At 36.1% G+C, this 15,293-nt stretch overlaps 1 protein-coding gene across 1 annotated transcript; it reads left to right on the top strand.

Annotated features, from left to right (window-relative positions):
* Nucleotides 1–12,563: 12,563 nt before the first annotated feature.
* On the top strand, nt 12,564–13,535 carry CUNH8orf48 (chromosome unknown C8orf48 homolog). Its single transcript, XM_054565800.1, has one exon. The coding sequence runs from the start codon at nt 12,564–12,566 to the stop codon at nt 13,425–13,427; it is 864 nt and encodes a 287-aa protein (XP_054421775.1). The 3' UTR covers nt 13,428–13,535.
* The last annotated feature ends 1,758 nt before the right edge of the window (nt 13,536–15,293 follow it).

The following is a 15,293-nucleotide window of genomic DNA, read 5'->3' on the forward strand; positions in this document are numbered from 1 at the left end:
TATTATGGGTACTGAAAGCATGAGTACTAGGAGTCTGAGGGAGAGGCTTGTCAGAAAAAGTGATAGATGAGCTGAGCCCCGAAGGACGAATAGTCATCAGCAAGGGGAGCTGGCTGGGCGGAGGAGAAAGCTGCTGGTGAATACTGACTGTTATACATTTCTCGGAGGGGAATTTTCAGCTGCTTAAACAATTTCCTTTCTCCTTCTTCCTAAGTATTTTTAGACAAAAGCTTTAGTAACTGTATTAGTAATTGTTTCACTGTTGTTTTTTTTTTTTTCCCTCTCAACTTGAAAAAGCCAGTCCACATCAGCTAAGGATTTCAGACAAGATAAAATGATGAAACACAGTGAGAAACACATGGAGCTGGAGAGGGAGGGGCATAGTCTGAGCCATGCTTCCTTCTGGTTGCAGTGTCCGGAGAGTTATTTAGAAAGGAGTTGGAGTGGAAAGAAGGAAGAAAGGAAGTGAAGGATGTAGGAATTGTCTAGAGGCTGTGAGGCTAACTTGAAGACAGGCACATTAGATCCAGTGAAGAAGAATGGTGTCCTACAGCAGGGGCTTTGAGGAAGAACTGAAGAGACGTAGCAGGTTGGAGAGATGTCAACAGGATTTTGTGACTGGAGATATGTAGTGGGGAGCAGAAGAGCCTACGGCTGACTCCCAGGACTCAGTCAGACTCCTTGGCTCATTCGTGGGTTTCTGCTCTGCATCTCATGAGTTTTTAACCTAATAATCAATTTCTGGACCATACTCCAATTACCCAATTTCTGTTTTGTCTGATTACTTTTGATATATAATAATTCTAAGCTTTCGATGGCATAAGTGTCTTATTTAGTGGCAGTAGGAAACCATATAGAAAATCAAATTTCTTATTTTTTAAAAAATTATGTGCTTTGATGGGAAATGGAATACTACATAAGTGGAAGTATGTGGTTGAGCATTTCTTTTGCACTGTGTGCCTAAGAACGTGATGTTCCTGAATCACTGGGACATTGCAGAACTGTTTGTGAGATAGTTTCATGCTGGGGGAGGGGGAAGGGTAGACATGCCAAATAGATAGAAAAAATGAGTACCTACCCTGACAATGAGAATTTGATACTCACCATAAATTGTCAAAACTATTTACAAAATAGCATGACATCTCACATAGAATTTGTCTTTACTTTGGTAATTATTTTGTTCAGGTATACTTGGCAAGTATAATATAGATGCTTATTCAGATATCTTTTTCTGTGAGATAGTGAAATACTTAGAAATGAAGATCTATATACAGTCCTTAAAAGATTGGTAAAAACTGTATCTGTAGTTTTCAACTCCCACTCCAAATAATTTCCATTCCAACATTGATATTTTGTTCTTGAAGACAATTATGAACAAGTATTGGGTGGGGATAAGGAACAAAAATATACTTCAGAATTATTTGTTAGAATTCAATAGTTTTTTAAAAGGACTACTCTAAAATATCTTAATATGTAAATGTAAGGGAGAAGTGATTTAGCAATTACTGGATATACTACAAGTCTGACAAAATGCATTCATGTTATTACTGTTCTGATTATAATATGAATATGTTGTAATGCCATTACATATGTTCCAACATGAAATTGAAATCTGAAACTAATTCAGATCATGGCTTTACTCACGAATGCCATTTCCTTAATCAAAGATTAGAAAATTTGATAAAAAACATTTTCAATCTAAAAAGAGAAAGAAAATGGAGGAAAACAAAGTAAATTCTAAGTAGGGACATGCATTTGTATTTGAATAGTTTAACAAGTTTGGTGCATGCATTTTAGCCAAGGAAAGGGCAGAACTTGATCACTATCTAGAACAAAGGCTGGCATTGTGATGTTTGCTCTTCTGGCATTTATACTCTGTTGACTTGAAAAGTTGAATAATCTTGCTAAACTGGAAGATTAGAAGACCAGAAAATATAGAAAGATGGTAGAAATGTGGAGATAATAGGGCCTACAGAGTTATGTCTTTTAATTACTTCATTTTTTTCATTTGAGAAAATAACTTGTATATCTGTAGTTATTTGTTGTTCAAGGTATATTTATATAAAACTGTAATAGAATAACAATAATTTTAAAACGTATATATATTCAAGTTTACTAGTATTTTGGACAATCATATTAAGTAGGTAAAATACAAGTGTAAAACTTAAGAATCAGAAAAGTAAAATGTTTATTAAAAATTAAATAACTTTCTTGTCTGGGAAACTATCTGCCCTTCGATTCTAAATTATATCTTTGCTGGGTAGAGCAATCTTGGCTATAGGTCCTTGCTTTTCATGACTTCGAATATTTCTTGCCAACCCCTTTTAGCCTGAAAATGACCCGTGGACATGAACAATGGTGGGGGGATGGCCTGAGGGAGTGGGAGGTGCTGGGTGGAAGGGGGCGAAGAGGGAAAAATCAAGACAACTGTAATAGCATAATCAATGAAATATAATTAAAAAAAGAAATAATAAAGCATAATATGGCAAAAAAAATAAATAACTCATAATGGAGGAGCCAGTGTTAGAAGGATCTCAGCCTTCCAGTGCGCTCTTAAGTCTACTCCAGACTTGTAATGATAATGGTGGCTATAGTATCTACCCTGTACTGGGTAGTGAGCTCTAGTCTATGGTGTCCCATTTAAATACTTAACGCTACCCCAAGAGATGGATGCTGCTGTCTTTTTTATATTACAAGAAACAAAAATGAAGGAACTGATACAACTCAAGTTAGAGGAGGGAGTTTATAATATTTTCTTTTTGAAATTGATAGGCTCTGAAGAACCTTTTAATTTTTCTTGTTTGCATTTAAGTTAACTGAGACACATTTTTATAGACAGCGTTGGCAATTACTCTTGATTATTCCTTAGGTCACTTTATCAAAGCCTGCTTTGGGACATACCTCTATAATAGTAGTTGAGGGAAGGAAGATTCCTAATCAGATAACACAGTATGAGAATAGTATGTTAAAATATAACAAGTGGATCACTTTTAATACTTCTCAGTTACATTTAGGATGAGGCGATTAATATTGACCTACTTGATACCATTCTCTTTGTCCTGGATGAATTTTACTCTTATTTTCATCCTTGTAATATTAATTGTTATCACTATAGTTAATATAGAGGAGGGACTTGCAGGAGGCTCAGTGGCTTTCACCTCCAAGCTTTTATCTCCAAGTGGTTCAAAATTATAAAGCCTTGGCTTTGAGGATGCTAGACTCAAAAGGGGACAGACAAAAGCAAAACAAAAGAAAACAAACAAGCAAAAACAACTTTACAAACAGCAGAAATTAATTTAATGACAGCCACACTTATTAGTAAATGGTCTAACCAGTTTGATGCATGAAATTTGGCCACAGAAAAAACAAGAAACAGCCACTGCTAACCAGACAAAGGCTGACATTGTGAGGTTTCAGTGGCATAATATACAGGCTTCAAACAAGAGTTCTGGTCAGCGCGACATAAAGGAAGTGCTTCATTAGCTATCATAGTGCATACCTCTCAGGCTTGTAGCACGGGGCAGCATGCAGCAAGGGCATGGGCACAAAGAATGAGCTATTCACTCAGGTTTCATAATCTTGCTCTGTTTCAGCCTCCTGGGTTGACAGCTTTCAAGTTAAGCATGGAAGGCTCTAAAGAAACAGTCTTACATTCTTCAGCGATAGAGTTTGTTTTTGGAAAATGCCTATCTAAAATAAGGAGATAAAATAAGTTGAGCCTGTGAGTTCAATTTATCACATTAGATGTCTCTTCAGAGCATAGTGATGTTTTCATGATTCCACAGAACACTTCAATAAACGAGTTCTACAGAAAGATTGGTCTCAAATGAGATTATGCACAATTTCTATGTCATTCAACCCTATGCAATCATATGAATATTCATTTTACAGTGAAAGCTGACTTTGTAAGTAGGAAAATTACAGTAAAATGCTTTGCAAAGATATTGAGTAGAAGAAAAACGGTTCTATGTAGTAGTTTTCAGGAAAACCACTGTGAATTCCAGTCTTTTGCCCTATTATCCAGAGCCACTTCTGTCCCTCAAGGAGAACACAAAACTGTATAACACAAATTCAAATTAATGGCAACTTTTATGAATTCATTTCATACTTCCTCTTTGCTTTGAACAGAAATACATTATATTTAGGGTCTGATTTATATTAATTTCCTAAATGCCAAGGTCAGTTTTAAATAGCATTGCCCACAGGCTCAGGGACCTAACTGTGTAACATTGCATAAAGATGCTGAGAATGATTGGCTCTGAATTTGAACGACAACGAAGGGAAAGTCAATAATGCAGTTCTCTATTGGGCTAATGCTAGGAAACTTACATATTATGTGGTTACGTTAGAATTTTCAAGACGAAATGGCAAAAAAGATCATGCAATTCAAATTCACAGGTAACATTATTATTTGTTGTGAAGAAAATCACCATCGATGCCCTTAAATATATTAGAGATATTATTTCTAAAATAACTGAATAATTTATGAGCTAAACTTGTCTGGAATTTTACCAGATACTCAGATAGAGCAGAGGGAATTCAGTGCTTAATGTCTAAATGCATTACAAATCCTGAACTGCGTGTATGTGTGTGTATGTGTATATATATCTTAAAAGAATTGTTTGAAATTTCAATTCTAACTTTTACTTATTTTCTAATAAGATCAATAATTTGTTACTAAAGACCCTGGGTGGGATAATCAGTCAATAGGCTGGCCCGTGAAGTCTGTGAGAGTGTCTAGGAGCGCATACTGCACTCTCCAGGCGCCTAACCAAGGTATTGAGACACTTCATCAACACACAGATAAAGTCAACCTTACCGCTAGAATGTAGCTCTCGGTATACCTGTAAAGGAGTTTGTCTTTTCTTGAGTCTCTGTATTAAACAGCTCTATTTTTGTCTCTTAGCAAATCACATGCAGCTTGATACCAAAAGTGTACCCCAGAGGCCGACTGTCTAATCAATCTTTAACCTGTTTTTCAGGAAAACCACACACTATGGACTAAATTGTATCCCCGCCACAAATTCTTATGTTGAAGTTTTAGGCTCCAGTATCTCAAAATGTGACTGTGTTTAGAGATAGAGTCTTTGGAGAAGTAATCAAGGTCAAATGAGTTTATTATAATATGACTGGACACTGATATGACTGGCATCCTTATAAAAAGGTGAAATTTGGACACAGAGACATGCGCACAGGAGCACGCCGTAAGAACATGAGGATGGCCACCTACAAGTCAAGCAGGGAGACCTGGATCACGCTTCTCTAGCGTAGTCCTCAGAAGAGTCCAACTGTTCCAACTCCTTGATTTCAGACTTCTAACTTCCAGAGCTGTGAGATCATTTCTGTTGTTTAAGCCACTCAGTTTGTGGTACTTTATTAGAACAATTGTAGCAAATTAATACACTGCATAAGAAATTAAGAATGTTTCACACCTCTGCTAATTTCTTTTAAGAAAAGATAACAAAGATTATGCTCATTTTTCTTAATTCTAAGAAATGTGTTGATTAAAATTATGATATTTGGAATGCCTAGATGCAAACTGTGTTTCTAGCTTATATTATAAGTTATGTTAAATTTGTTTGCCCATAATTATTTAGAAAAAATTAAATATCACCTACTTAAAAATTATTTCAAAATTAAAAACACTATATGTGCAGGATTTAATTTTATTTAAACTCAAGTTTTTAAACAAATCTAAATAAAGCGAGTAGCTTACTGGCAATATTGAAAGAACATAGATGGAAAATTTACTTAAAATCTGTAATTAGAGAGTTTGTTTTATATTAATTTATTAATTTCTTCAACATTTTATCTGTAATTTGTCTCTTTACTAGAGCTTTGCTATAATAGCTTTTTATAGGACAATTTTGTATTACACAGATCATTTTGTGTTTTGTTTTCATAAGTTTAAAAATATTTTAAAAAGAGAAGTATTATATATGTTCTACAAATGCAAGACAAAGATAAAGTTACTCTAAGAAATAAAAGTGTTATGAAACTAGCAGGCTATAAAATAAAAATACTGCAATTTGTAGTATTCCAATATACAAATAGTAATAAGTTAAAAGATATAATAGAAGAAACAACTTTGTTTACAATTATTAAAATAAAAGTGTATTAAATGAAACAAAATAAAATTTATAAACTCAAAAGGAAATAGACAAAACCTAAATGAGGAAACTTAAACAATGCCAAAGTATACGTGAATACTTGGAAAAACACACCATCTTTCTGGATAGGAGGGCCCAATTTAAAAAAAGATTATCAATGTTTATAAATTTAGTACATTTCAATGAAGTACCATATGTTCTTTACTTTTATCCTTTAGCTAACTAACTTGGTTTTAAAGTTTATTTGGAAACATAAACCAATAACATCAAGCAATTCCTGAAAATGAAAGAGAAGGGTCTGGCCTTATGAGTACGGAACATATTACACAGCATATCAAAATATTACTGTATTGATGTGTGAATAGAAAGACAAGCCAATACACCAGAGCTAAATTACAGGGAAAAAATAACCCTAAGTACACATGGAAATTTATGAAAAAGGCAGCATCTAAGGACAGTAGGGTAATAAAAAACATTTTGTATGTAAGTATTAGTGAGATCACTAGGAAGTTATATTGAAAAATATATTTTCAGACATTTTCATATGATAGGGAAGAAACTAGAAAAGGACAAGAATTGTGAAACATGGGAATAAAAATGATCACAAGTGCTATAAAAAAACATGGGTGAGTTTATTTATAACATGGGGGTAAAGAAAACTTTCCTAAATGTGACTAAAAATCCAAGAACAATAAGGAAAACGATTGATAAATTTGCTATGTGAAATTAAAAAAAATCAATCTTTTGCCTAGCGAACATCATAAGCAAATAAAAAGACAAACTGGGGAAATCATTTGCAGTTAATGTCACAGGCAAATGGATAAAATTTCAGTGTTAAAGGTTTGTGTTTTTCAAGAATTGAGAAAACGAAAGCAACAATTCCATAGAAAAATGGGTAAAAGAAATGAATAGACAGTACTCATAAAAAGAAATACAAATTGCCCTTATAATCATGAAATAGTGCTCAATCTCACTCATAGTAAGAGGAATTCAATGTGCAGTCACACAAAGATAACACTTCTCTTCCATTCGATTCACAGAATTCCGCAAGCCCGAGGACACCTGCTGTTGGCCAGGCTCCCGGGAAGAGGCGCGCTCTCTTCACTGGTAGCAGGAATGCCCAATGCACAGCTCCATAGAGAGTGGGATTTGAAAATTTGTAAAGAAACAAAGTACATAGGACTCGAACCTCTGATCCACTCATCTCACTGCTAGGAGCTTTCTTGGGGATTCCAGAAGTACAAAGAAAAATTGGATTTGTTCTTAAAAGAACAAAATCCTCATCAAAATTGGGAATAACTGTGGTACATTCCCACAATGGAATACTATGCAGAGAGAAAAACGAGGACGTTGTGTATGTACTGATGTGAAGTGATATCGGAGAGATACTTTTAAGAGAAAAAAACAAAAAAGGTGTGAAGCAATATGTAGGGTATGATGAACATTTTTTGTAAAAAAAAGAGATACAAATATCTACTGATTTATATTTTTAAACAGAAACTTGGAAGGATAAATAAAAAATTTTAAAATACTGATTTTCTCTTGGGAACAATGATGGTATATAGAGAAGAAAGCCAAACTTCTTTGTGTGCTCCCTCTGTTTCCCTTTTTGCTTTTTGAATTGTTTATACTTTGAAAATGCTGTGGCGTGAAAGAGCCTTGAGCAGCACATTGGTTAAATGCAGTGACTGGACCTTGATTCAAACACTGTGACTTATAAAAAGGCATTTTGGAGACAATCAGAGAAATTTGACTACAGAATAATTATTAGATGATATTAAGGAATTATTATGTTTTAGGTATGATAATCATTATTGGTTATGTTTTAAAAAGGCCTTACCTATTTAGGGATACAAACTGGAGTACGTATACATAAAATAATATTGTATCCTGGATGTTTTAATACACAGGGTGTTAAAGTAAGGAGCAGGGAGGGAGAGATATACCAAAAGCCTTAAAATTGTGCATCCATTTGGACTTACCAGTTATAATTTATAATTTATCTTACACATATAGCTATCAATGTATATAATGATTTAGTTAGAGGAATGCTTATTTCAATAATTTTTAGGAGCAAAAAACTAAATACCTTGTGTTTAAATAATCTTCTTAGATAACCAAATAATGCAATACAGTTTTTAAAATTATTTTGAAATTGAATTACTTATAAATTGAATGGAAAATGTTAATATTATTATTAATGAAGAAAGTAGTTTATAAACCCCAAGTTTAATATAGGTTTTATTAAGAAAAACTATTGAAGAAAAATATTAAAATATTTGATGTGTTTGTAGTGATTATTTTTGGGAGGTCAGACTTCAGGTAACTTTCACTTAAAATTAATATGTGTAGCTTATCTTTATCTTTTTAAGTACCTAGAGTAAACATATATTTTCTCTGCAAAACAATAGCTGTTAAAGTAAAAGCCAGCTCTCCGTAAGCCAATTAATCAATTAAAAATAAAACTGAAAGAAAAAGCATCGAAAAGATTGAGATATTTGAGATGTAAAATATTTTTTAAAAAAAGGACAAATATCAAGAGTGATGTAAGATTCTTCACTCCACAAAAGTGATTTCTCCCAGTGAGATTTCTGATACATTAACTTTGCCCCTTAGGAGGGGAAATAATATATCATTTTGCTTGATCTACAGACCCAAGTACAGTGCTGTGAAGTTTATGTAAAAGGTAGAATATTTTGGAAGGCTCTATCAACTTAATTTCCCTTATTCATAAACTAGGTTTCATCTTGGTGGCCTGCACAGCACAAGGCCAAATATGCCACATGGCAAGGAGGGCACTCTGTTACTTTGGAGAAGTGCTTGACAGACAGGAAGAAGCAGAAAGCTAGGTCCTCTCCCTCCAAAGAGAGAGATAAGAGGGGAAGGGAATCAGACAGGAATACTAAATTGTTTTGACCTCCCTTCTCTAAGGGTAAGCTTTCTAGCTACAAAGCATATTTGGCTTTTGAGGAAAAGCGCGAAAAAAAGCTATGACAAAAGAAATGATGACAGTAGGACAATAAAAGCAGTGCCATAGTGTGGTTAGGTGGGAACACCCCATTTGTTTCTTTCCTTCCTGTCCCTTCCTACTCCCACCCCAGGCTGTCTGAGCCACAATGTGGCCTATAAAGGACCCAGCATTCCCATCAGCCTGGGAGAGATGTCAAGATGCTTGAACTTGCCAGAGGAACGGCGTGCCAGAAGAAGTCTCCTGAGAGATGGTGGAATGGCAAGGCCTCTAGGCTGGGCTGTAAGTGCCAGAGCACATTCCCTTTTCCTCTGCCGTTTCTCAGCATGATTTTGAAAGACACAACCAGCTTCCAGGAGGGAGTCAAAGTACCCGTGGGTACTTTCGTCAAGTGTGTGTCAAGATAGCCAGGAGGGGTTTGGAGAAGCTCCACTAGCCTTGCATTTTGTCAGGACCCTGGAAGGAACCTGACTAGTTGTGCCTTGGTGGAAATCGGCACAAGCCCAAGGACCACCTGCACTATGCAGTGAAGACCAACCAAAGGGTAAGCACAAAGTTAGGGCCCCAAACACCAAATGCTCCAAAGATAATAAAGGTTTCCTTCTATGTAGGCACCATCTTGGGAAAAAAGAAATAGTTCCTTAGGGAGTTAAATTTAGCATTGACTGAATATTTGCTAAAATGAGACTGACTTATATGAGAATGTCTGGAATATTGTTAATTATCAACTTAATGGTTTACCATAGCTACCAAAATGGGTGAGATCTTGTAAAGAAGATTACATTTATAACAAGAAATAAATATACAGCATTTTTTTGGTGCATTTGAGTATTGATTGAATTATTTGGTTGTAGCTTTAGTTATTTAATTTTAGATTTAGATAATTAGTTTTAGTTTTGAAAAAAAAATGACTCCACCAAAATTCATAGATATTTGCTAAATAAAGAGTAATTCTAATACAAAGTTATTGGGATGCTGAAATGTTGCTATGAATTTTCTGGGAAAGCTATAAATATTTCCTCTCTGTCAATCCCTTGGTCTTTCTTTTACTGGTAAAAGCAATATACATACAATGTTTAAAATGTCATCCTATATTTTTTTCTGAAAATATTGATTAAATCTGTTTTCAGTCTAGCAAGTTGGAGTGATTTATATCTGTTGGTGTAGTGTAAAAAGATTTTAGATAAGATATAAATGTTGCAACTCTCTTCCCCCTTTCCCTTTATGCATTCTTGCTTTTTACTCTCACTTGAAACGTCTAATTAAAACAGTTGTATAAGACATCATACTTGTTCACAGATCGCTTAACAATCTTTCTTAATAACATGGAATATAGATTTCTTGCTAGTAGTTACTATGTAATGGTCTGAGATTTTCTTTTCACCTATACATCACTGACAATTCTGATATAGAAGAAAGATAGGAGGCAGATAGTACTTTTATTTCATATATAGAAAAGAGAAAAGAGGTGTGTGCATTTTAAGTAGTTGCCTTTAACTTTATTCTGTGATAGACTTAGAGATAAAAGAAGAGTGTACGGTTTACACAAAGAGTAATAGTCTCTACCTTTAAAATCAGAGTTTGGCCTCTGTCTTTCTGAATCTTACTTAATAATGATAGTATCGTGAGCTATTGTAGTTGTTTAAAGAATACATGTTGGGGTGTTTAACCATTTACTGGGTCATGCTAGTTATTGAAAAGAAATTAGGTAATTACAGGATATACCCCCAAACTTACCTGCTTCTGGGACAAAGTTATTCTTAAAACGATTTAACATATTAGAAAATGTAAATATACTTAAAGTATAGCTCTCTTGCTCAGTGTTTCTGAGAATAACCTGTGTTATGACGAATTATGTGTAAATACTCAGGGAATGAGAAAGGTTTTAAAATAAAAATTTAAGATCCAAAATCTTGAGCTTTGGAAATTACTTGGAACTGTCCACAAATTCTTTGCTACCTCTTTTTAAAGATCAACCTTTTATGATGAAATATAATTTGGTTTAAATAAATTAAATTGTAATCTTTTCTTCTTCATTATGAATCTGGCTTATATTTGGGAGATGTTTTTTTAAACATTACAGACTTTTGACTCTTTGCCAAAGTGAATATTTCTGGAATAGCATTAACTATATCTGGCTAGACTTGAATAGCAACACCACACATACACACAAACACACACACATACACACAGAAGGATCTGAGCAAGGAAGACCACTCCCTTGAAATCCTGAAATAAAATCTAACATAAGCTGACTAAGATGTAGACTCACATAATTACTAAGACCTAGAAAAAGTCAGTCTCCATAGATAACATTTTATAATTTTTGAGAATAATGGTTTGTAAAACTCTATTTTTTTAAAAAGCTGTTGTACAAAGAGTAACAGCTGAATTTGGGGGGTTCTGGAGGAAGAAAAGATTGAAGTTCCCTGAGCTGTTAATATGTATCCCATAAAACCCACCGGACCTGTAAGAGACTTATATTTCCACATTCACCTCTTTCACTCAACAGAGACTTCCGGAATACCTTCTGTGTGTCAGGTACCTGCTGAATGCTAGCGTCTCCTCCTCACCCAACCCCAAAGTTTCTGCTCATTGAGTTTTTAATCGCGTGGTGCGATTTGATAATAATAATCAAATACTCAAACACATAGTTGTAAACTGTGAAGCAAAGGTTCTCAAGGGTTTTGGAGCTGGGGTGGCTATGCGGCTCTTTTGAGGAAAAGGGACTTGAAGGAGCAGCAGTAATTAATCACGTAAACAGGGAAGAGGGCTCCGGATGTGCGGTTCGGAGGCGTCCTGCCCGAACCGAAGACCCGAGGCACTGAGATTTGGGAACACTGCAGCCTTCAGATGAGGCTGGAGTAATATGGTAGGAGCCCTGTCGTGCCGAGATCTACAGGATGGGTTCAGTATTTGATTTTTATAGTAAGACAGGGTCTTCAAATAGGTCATCTCCTGGCCGTAGGATGGGCAGACAGGTTTCCATGTTTCTACTTGCGTTTTCTGGCTGGCAGGGTTTTTTGTTTTTTGCTTTTTTAAAATGTGAATCATTTAAGTGGGTCATACTTTCTCGGCTTTGTCGGAGGCTGCTTATTCCTTTTGGCCTCGCACATGTACTCTTGTTTGACCCCTGAGAAAAGGGTGGTTGCAACTTCTCTCAAAAAATCACTAGATTTTGTACTTAAAATTGCAGCGAAAATAGCACACGCAAAGCAAACAGACAACCCACAACTCCAGCGCGAGTTGTGCGGGCGGAGTCTGCGTTGCTGCGGGCGGGGGACGGGGAGGAGCGCGGCGCTGCGACCCAGTGCGCATGACCGCTCCGCGTTGCCATGGCAGCGGAAAGGCGCCACCCGGAAGAGAGGCCCGGCAGAACTGCCGGCACCTATAGGGACCCGTTCGGTGCGGTCTCAGGCCTGACTAGTTCCTGAGTCCGTCTTGATCAAGCAAAGCAGGTGAGGAGCCGAGTCTGATGCAACGTGATGGCCACCCACCTAGAAGCTGGGGATTCAGAGGAGCAAGTTGAGTTGGCCCCAACGGACATCAGCGCTATGACCGACCTTTCCAATGAGACCATCCAGTCCTTCACTGATGAGGTACAGAGTTCCGGTTCATTCAGTTCCTCCGGAGGACTGCAGCCCTGGTCCCAGGACTCGGGGAGCAAGCCTCAGAGTGGAAGGTCGATTACATGCTTGGAATATCAAGATAAACCATCTGAGCTTTCAGAAAGGAGGTTTAGTTGGAAAAGGATCAACCAGCTCAAGGGCAAAGAAACTAACTCTGGACGGTACCCACCAGACACTAAACTTCAAACAGAAATCCCTCTGGTATCTGATGAACAATTGAATGCCCTGCAGTCTTTTTGCACCAGTAAGATAAACCTGATCCATCACAGAGCTACCTCTAAGGAGAAAAAGAGCAGCAAACGTGAAAAGCTGCCACATAGATTGGATGCAGAGGCTTCAGAGATAGATGCCTTAAGCTGTACTGTCCCTGATGAGCTTATGAACAGAATCTCTTTAAAAAACGTGATGGCAACACTAAAGCAGGTGGCAACAGCTAAGCAACACATTTCTTCCAGGTGCCCCGATTGTAACAGAAAAAGAGCAGAGCTGGCTCAATCTGCCTTCCTGAAACGAAGGAAGACTTTACTGGAGTCGTTTCTACTCCAAGAGAAAATGGATGAACATCTTCATACCAAAGACCTTCTTACCCTTATTGGAGAAGCACATCAGGGCCTTCCCAGGCTCTCAGATGACCCCAGAATGATCTGGAAAAGGCTAAAGGAGAAAAGTCAGAAGAGACACTCTGGATTTGAAAGCTCACATACAGAGAAGAAGATGTAGCAGAATGGAAACAGTGCTTGGCATTCACCTTTTGCTCTATTACTTCTCAAACCACTTACTGTAACTGCGCAGGAGATGCTGTTTTTGAATGATAATATCTAATATGGATAGATGTGCCTGTTGTGTATTTGAATAATTGTCATAATTTCTACAGACACTTTGGAAACTAACTTAAAACTTTACTATGCTTCCTTCACAGATTTGAGGACTAAAACCTTTCAGTCCAGTATGTTTTCAAAGAGATGCTGGCGGTTTGGACTAGGGTTTTGACAGTACAGATAGAAATACAGAAATGTAAGAGATACTTAAGAGGTAATAATTGACAGTCTTGGTGAAGAAATGGGTATGGGGGTTTAATGAAAGGTAAATGTTGAGGGTGTTACTAAGTTTCTGACTTGTGTACTTGAATGAATAATTTCACTAAATTATATATAGGAATATTGGAAAAGGATCATGTTTGATAAGTCTGATTAAGAGTGTGATTATTTGGACATGATTGGTTTGAGGTACATTGGAGGCATCACTTTCAGAGGATGAGAAACATTTGGTTATTTGTGCTCACAGTCTGGAGATTTGAAATAAAGGGGGGAGGCCACAGGTTGTTGGCACATAGTTGGAAACTAAAGACGTAGATGTGGCATGCTGTTCTGGAAGAGGGTAGGCTGAGAAGTGAACAAGATACATGGCCCACTCCTGAGAAATTCCACAATTAATGGCTAGATAGAGGAGAATAAACCAGCAGAGATTTAAAAGAAATTGTCATAAAATCATAAAACCAGGAATGTGTAGTGCCATAGAGAGCAAAGAAAGAGAATAGTTCAAGAAGGAGGTGTTTTGCAAGCATGCAAATGCAATAGAGTTCATGTGAGATGATTTAGCCATGTGTTGGGCTCTGTTGACCTTAGATAACAGCCACTTACCTAAGTCAGATAAAGTGGATGGAGGAGTAAATGCAAGGAAATGAAGGATGTGAATATAGACTACTTTTTGAAGTTCAGCTGTGGAAGAAGAGTGGAGAAGCTGGAAGTATGTCTATAATTGAGCGAAGGACTCTTGAATAAATTATCTAAAAAACTATTTGGTCATAAAGAGTTTATGAAACTTCTCTTGTTCATCTTGATTTCTACTCTGATGAAACAGTATCATCCCCTGAAAATACCATGATATTTTGAAAATACATTTATTGGGGAAAATGTTAGCTGGCATTCTGAGAAATTATATTTATTTTTCATAAAAATAAAAATCTTATAATTTGTGACAATACCTAGAGGTCATTTTTCTACATGTTTATAACATCTAGGCTATCATGGTCAAAAAGAAATTTTGTAAAAATCAGCATAAAATAGTCTTTATAACATATTCCAACACTGCTCTTTGATTTTAGATCTTCATTTATGTATAAAGATACTTCCTCCTATAAAATGTGTCATATTTCTTCTTAAGTCACTCTTAAATAAAATGGAAACCAAATCATTACCACTTGCACAGTAACTTTTTATTTGAAATACACATTATGTCACACTTTATCTTTGGCGTCTCAATATATTCACATTTCACATAATCACAATCCTGAATAATTCCCCTTAGAATTCCCCCATTAAAGGTCATACTCCACCCATGTGGTTAACTAAGCTAGAAATCATAGAGTCATCTTTTGTTTTCCCCTCTTTTTCTTTTAACTCAAACCCCAAGCTGTTTTTCAGCAAGACCATTAGATCTTTCTTCTTCAGTATCTTCTGACTGTAATTTGTTATGTTCCTCTCATTACCATCTCCTTCAACCTCCCAGCCCTCCCACTCAGTGCATTCTCCGTTTAGAGGTCAGAATTATTTTTCTCACACACAAATCTGTTCAATTAATTTCCTT

The sequence above is a fragment of the Pteronotus mesoamericanus genome, unplaced genomic scaffold (assembly GCF_021234165.1).
Source record: "Pteronotus mesoamericanus isolate MK-2021 breed Mesoamerican mustached bat unplaced genomic scaffold, CSHL_Meso_final contig_169, whole genome shotgun sequence".
NCBI classification, from domain to species: Eukaryota; Metazoa; Chordata; class Mammalia; order Chiroptera; family Mormoopidae; genus Pteronotus; species Pteronotus mesoamericanus.

Coding starts and splice junctions, on each gene's coding strand:
- CUNH8orf48 (XM_054565800.1), top strand. CDS start 12,564: ATGGCCACCCACCTAGAAGCTGGGGATTCAGAGGAGCAAGTTGAGTTG.